This window comes from Eurypyga helias, unplaced genomic scaffold (assembly GCF_000690775.1).
Source record: "Eurypyga helias isolate BGI_N326 unplaced genomic scaffold, ASM69077v1 scaffold12557, whole genome shotgun sequence".
NCBI lineage: Eukaryota > Metazoa > Chordata > Aves > Eurypygiformes > Eurypygidae > Eurypyga > Eurypyga helias.
The window spans coordinates 1-6,414 of record NW_010259848.1 but is presented as its reverse complement, the minus strand read 5'-3'; the positions used below and the strand labels follow the sequence as shown (position 1 = coordinate 6,414).

The window sequence follows — 6,414 nt, the reverse complement described above, 5'->3', positions numbered from 1 at the left end:
CCATCCCTCTGCCAGGCCTCTTGTCCCTCAAGAGAGTCAACAGCACCTCCCAGTTTGGTATCATCAGCAAATTTGCTAATGGTGGGTGGGTTCAACTCCTGCATCCGGATCGTTGATAAGTACATGGAACAGTGCTGGTCCTAGGATTAAGGCCTGAAGAGCACCACTGGTGACTGCTCACCAGCCAGATGCTTTTATAAACCAAGGGTTAAATTATTGATTTATTAATATGTTACTATTCATATGGAACTTACAGTACTATACATTGAAATAAGAATGTGTATACAAAATAGTAATTCTTCTGTAGAAATCTGAACCAGCTCTTTGTCCTGACAGTAAACACTGCTCATAATGGAAGAGTTAATGGTTTATGCTACACAAATGATGGCCTTCATCTGTTGACCATTGGTACAGATGATCGGATGCGACTCTGGAACAGTTCCACTGGAGAAAACACGTTAGTAAGTTGTCAAGGAACTTCAGTTATGTTTTTATTTGCACTTAATTTTAGAAGATTTATAATTTGTGCAATTGTCATTACAACTTTGGGAATTTATTCATTTTCATAAAGTATATAGGTGCTTATTCTCATAATTTGAAAATTTTGTGAGCATTTTTTCCAGATTTTTTTCTTATTTCTACTATATTATTTGATAATATTTCTACTTATTATATGGGGGGAAAAAAGAAGAATATTAAGAAGCCTGGATCTATTTAAAGATTGAATATTAATTAGTGAGCATAGCTGAAAACACTTCAGACAGTAATGAAAACTACCTCTACTGCTTCTCCAGTCCTTTCTAAGCCTTGTTTTTTGCTAAAGGTTCCTATTTTAATTTTCTGTTCAGTAAAGAAATTTGTTTTCTATGTTTATTTTGAAAGACAGACATAGGAGGTAAGTCAGTTCCATGAGATTTTGCTCAATAGTGATTATGTTATGTTGTTGCTATCAGGAAAGGAAGAAATTTTAGTCTGCTGTAGAAATATTTCACTTGTGCTTCTTGTTTTCAGAACACAGCAAAAATAACTCCTTATAGGCATTTAAATGAAAGGACTTTTCTATTTCCATGTTACCCATATTCGCCAGCTTGTTCTCAGCACTTCATATAAAGACATCTTTCTGTCTTCAAATCACCATCACCAAAGAAGATAATTCAGTTTGTTCACTCTCCCATCACCAGCTGTATCACTGTTTTTTGTTTTTCTGTGCCTGTTAGTTCATTGAGTTGTTTCATTTGCTATTTTGCAGTTTTCTTATTTGGTATGGAATAGCTTGATTCTGCCTTGCTTTTTCAAGTCAAGAATTATATTGTCCAGAATACTTTATTTTCACACACTGCCCAGAGGTATTGCTTAAAATAATTTTAAGGCACTAGGAGACAAATAAATGCAAGTTCACACCATAGGCCCTTTATTTCCCCTCTTAGCCAGTCCTTTAGATACCCATGATTTTTTTCTTACCATTGGAAATGTATAGAAATTAAGCCATGCATATGAATTCTCTTGAGCAATGAGCCAAATCTGGGGGCTAGTGAATTGTTTCAGTTAGTAAGATAAATGAATTTAGGAGTCATACACATTTTGCATACAACCTTTATCTCAAAATGGAATAGAAAGTCCTGAGTATAGGAAGAATCAAACAGAAGGAAGCAGGTTTTCTCTTTGTCTGTGTGCTGAAAGGACAAAGGCAGTTTTTAACATCTTTTTCAGTTCTTGTTTTGGCAGCATCCTTGTCTGTCTATTGCTCCTCTATCAAACAGGAACATTTACACTGAGTATATCCATATAATGTACTTTCCCCAGTCTCCACTCCTCCCTTTCATTGTACATGCCTTTGGTATGTATGAACAGTGCTGTGGCTTGGGAACTGTTGCTGTTACAGCTCACATACTGCGTAGAGGAGTTTAATTGCCCTTTATCAGCAGAGTAATACGCCTCTTAACATGACTAGCGTTAATAAGAGTTAACACAGTCAATATTTACAAACACTGTGTTTACAAAATGAGAGGATTATCCACAAAACACATGACATAAGCTCCACATCTGATGAAAATGTCCTCTCAATATGAAAAAATATCAACCTGCTGGAATGCTAACCAAACTCTCTTTGTATACATGTTTATGGTCATTGAGAGAGATTTTATCAGGACTCCTTTTTATTATACTGTTCCTACATAAATCCTCTTTGCTATGAAAGAGCATACTCTATAACAGCGCGACAAGTAGTCTTCTTCCTTGCATTGCTTGTGCTGACTGACACTTATGTTTGCCTCAAAGAACCTGACAAAGCAAGGCATTTTTATTAGAATATTTGCCTGATAAACTTTACAAATCTGTTAGCTTCTAGTCAAAAGATTTCACACCTAGGATTTATTGTTTTTATAACTATAGGCAATGAGCTTTCCATAGCAAGCTTTAAAATTAAGCAGAGAGCTTTGCTAATACTGTACATATAAGTGAATCTCTGTTTTTCAGCAGAAATTAAGAGCACAGGTTGTAGGACAATACTATTTGAAAACACATGTTTTATATATAATGCTATGTAATATTAATGAATTTAAATTTAAAATACTCTTATTTTTATTAAAAAAATAAGGGGAGACCTTATTGCAGCCTTTCGGTACTTAAAGGAGGCTTATAAGAAACATGGGGACAAACTTTTTAGGAGGACCTGTTGCAATAGGACCAGGGGTAAGGGTTTTAAACTAAAGAAGGATAAATTCAGATATAAGGAAGAAATTTTTTACGATGAGGGTGGTGTAACACTGGAACAAGTTGCTCAGAGAGGTGGTAGATGCCTCATTCTTGGAAACATTCAAGGTCAGGTTGGACAAGGCTTTGAGCAACCTGATCTAGTTGAAGGTGACCCTGCTCATTGCACAGGGGTTGGACTAGGTGACCTTTAAAGATCCCTTCCAGCCCAAACTATTCTATTCTAGTTAAAACTGTATACTGTTGTGCAGAAGGAGTTCTTTTAATAGTTTCAATATTTGAAAGAAAAGTATTATGTTGAATTATCTGTAGAAGTATTTAAGGCAGTAATTCCTGAACCAGTCCTAATTTCAGTGGTAGTTTAGGTACTCACTGTACATCTGGCACACAGCAGCCTGTGCAAATTCTGTTTCTCAGTGTGATACTGCTGATTTTCAGACATACCTTTCTTTCCCATTCTTGAAGCTGATATTAAGGAGAGTGAACTTCAGTGAACAGAAAAATTGTTTTCTTGATAGACATCTGTAATTGGAAATCTCAAGAGCTGTATTAACATTGGGATGCTTAAAATTAATTTTATTGTGTATTAAAGAAAAAATGAAATTGACCTTTTCTTGAAAAGTTATTTCCTGTAGTTTTAGTTAATAGCTAACTGCATAATCCTTCATTTTACAGGTGAATTATGGGAAAGTCTGTAATGAAAGTAGAAAAGGACTCAAATTCAGCATCTCTTGTGGCTGTAATCCAGAATTTGCCTTTGTACCTTATGGCAGTACCATTGCTGTTTATACAATTTTCACTGGGGAACTGATAACTCTGCTTAGAGGGCACTACAGTACTGTCAACTGCTGTGTATTTCAACCTAATTTTCAGGTAAGTACAAACAATATCCCAGACAACCTGGAATATTTAAGGCAGGTGGCCAAACCATTTGCACAAAAAATGTTAACTTTTCAGGGATGTGCTTTAATCTAAGATCTTGACATACGAGGGAGTTCTGTGGCCTAAGTGTCAAACAAGAAAGTTTGGCCAAATTCTTGGGATGGTCATTTCTATATTTTTGCAGTATTCATTTTGTCTCACATAGGTAACTTTTTAATACACCAATAGTAATTTTTTGGCTTATATTGTCTTTAATAAATCAAATGCTTTAAGGCTTTCACCTGTTTTCTGTAAGACTGAAGAGGAGGCATTTGGTTTTCTCTGAGATACTGAAGACTAATCACAGTAAGGAAGAATGTGAAGTGCTTAGTGTTCTGTCAGTACAAAGAAACATCTCAAGTACTTTGCTAAGGTGATCTTGCTCAAATGCCTGTAGCTATACCACTGGATCTATGAACAGTTTGTATGAAGTGTTGAGAACATAAGCTTCCTAAATAAATCTGAGAATATTTCACCAATGAAATATCATAACATTACAGGGACTTAGGGTGCTGACAGCCCTTTTTCTTTTCCTCTGCCCCTATGATATATTTTTCTCTGTAATAAAAGACTTAACAAATTAAGCTTTGTTATCATTATAGGATAATTTACAACAGGTTGTTCTTAAGGCTCATGATGTTGCAAGAGCAGAGTGGATGTTAGTATGGATTTTAAGGCTGTTACATAGTTCTGTCAGGTGTTGAGGGTTGTACTTCATGTTCCAGCTCCTCCTTTCTAATCTTTTGTTTCTGAAATACCAGGCAGAAATATTTGAGGCAGAAAGGGCACATGGATATCTTTTTCACGACCTCTCATACAGTCAGTCATAGAAGTGTGTCATGGTTTAGCCTTATCTGGCAATTAAGTATCACTCAGTCACTCAATCACCTCCCTTTCACCTGCCCAGTGGAGAAGGGTTGGAGGAAAAGACAAGGAAAGCTCATAAAATAGCGGTAAGAACTATTCAATAATATAAATTAAAATCACAGTGATACTAATGCTAACAATACTACTAATAATAAGTAATTAAAAGAATAGAAAATAGAACATGTGATACTGTTGCTCACCACGCACTGACCGACACACAGCCAGGTCTCAGAGCAGGAAGGAGTCCCCCAAGCCAAAACTGCACATGTGCACACTCAGCCTGACCACAGAGCCTGATGTACTATGGAGTGAAACTAATCTCTTGGCCGCTCTGGGCCAGCCAGCTCTGTGTAGGAGAGGAGCTCGTTTCTGCCTGAAACCAGAACATTCTCAACCCCTTGTTTCATACTGTTTACATCGTGCTCAAGTCCCACACTATTCCGTAAATTCTCATTAACGCGCTTCTCTTTTCCCATCCCACACAGATATCATTTCTTTAGTCTATGGACCATCTTGGCAAGATGTCCATTAGTCCATGACTTCAGGTTCCGTCTGTTGTGGTGGTCACTCAGGACAGAAAAGGTGCAGTGTCTTGTGGGATTGTTGGGCGCTGAAGCCACCTTAGGTCAGGTCACTGCTGCTCTTCTCTCAAGCCTTGTCCTTTGTCTGTTCAGGTGATTTCTGCTGTAGTGACTCCTACGACACAAAAGTCAGAACAAGGGTTAGTTTCAACAATTAATATTCATCGTGCAATTTAATTCATGGGCTATTTTCCCCCAGAATCAAATCCCTTTGAAGTACACATCAGACTTGCCCATCTTCTCTCATTACCCACCAAGTACATCCAGGTCCTTGAGCAAAAGCAATCCCATGGATGGGTTTGCCTTTGCCCGAGGCAGAAGTAACCCAGACTGTTTTTTCCAGCATCTTTTAAACATGCGCTGCAGGGACTTTATCTTCTTCTATAGTAAGTAAAAGCATTGATTGGGCAGGGCCAGCATCACTGACACATCCTCTAGTCTTGATCAACCAAGTGGCTTTTGCTGAATTGGTGTCCCAATTCTTCAGAGTTCCATCCTCCATTGCTCTCAGGGTGGTCTTTAACAGTCCGTTGCAAGCATACTGGCGTACAAGGAAGGTGCACTCTGCATTAGTTTCCACCACATGGGTCGTGTGCATTGAATTTCACCTGGATCTGTGGGTGTCTTTGTATTGTTTGCGTCACAATAAACTATCTCTAGCACAGCTGGTTCCCTGAGGTCCTGGATACCTTTCTCCATGGTGGTCCATTTACACGGCTGATATGGCACACTTTCCTTGAAAGGCTACCTTTCCTTCACGCTTGTCAGGACTTGTCTCCAGAGGCTTACATTTTGTGTCTTTCTTCCAATCGCTTTGTCAATGCCCCATTCTCCAGCATTTGATGACCCCAACTGCTTGGCCTCTCTGGCCCCATTATCCCAGTAGCAGAGCAGAAGGGTGATAATAGGTTCACCTGGACAATGGCTGAAGTCCCTATAGATATCTCATAGCTCCCTCAGGGATAACGATCAAGTGGTCATTACTGCTTCATCCTCTGAATCTTCATATGGCCCTGCTCCTGTCTCCGCCTTGTTCTTCTGGGACAGTTGTGCTACCTCCTCATCCTCTACCAGACTGACTGCGTCTCCATTTCTTATTCTGTACAGGGGCCACAGACACTGGCACTGGTTGACACTGGCATACAGGAGTTTTTGGGAAGTGGAGTAGTTGCAGTGGGGGATGGAGTTGCCGCAGTGGGAGGTGATATGGATGTGTTGGGAGATGATGTGGATGCAATGGGAGGTGATGTAACCGTGGTTGCAGCCGTGTGGGCTCAGGCCACCATACTGCCCACTGTGTGGGTGTACCCTTCCCCCCTTCACGGCGATTCGG

General features: G+C 39.1%; 1 protein-coding gene across 1 annotated transcript; it reads left to right on the top strand.

Moving 5' to 3' along the window:
* Positions 1-307: 307 nt before the first annotated feature.
* LOC104511985 (DNA excision repair protein ERCC-8-like) lies at positions 308-6,379 on the top strand (the record flags this gene model as incomplete). Its single annotated transcript, XM_010154795.1, has 3 exons — positions 308-461; positions 3,388-3,585; positions 6,189-6,379. Coding segments are annotated over 3 exons (543 nt in total), but the record flags the coding sequence as incomplete, so codon positions are not given.
* Between the last annotated feature and the right edge of the window lie 35 nt (positions 6,380-6,414).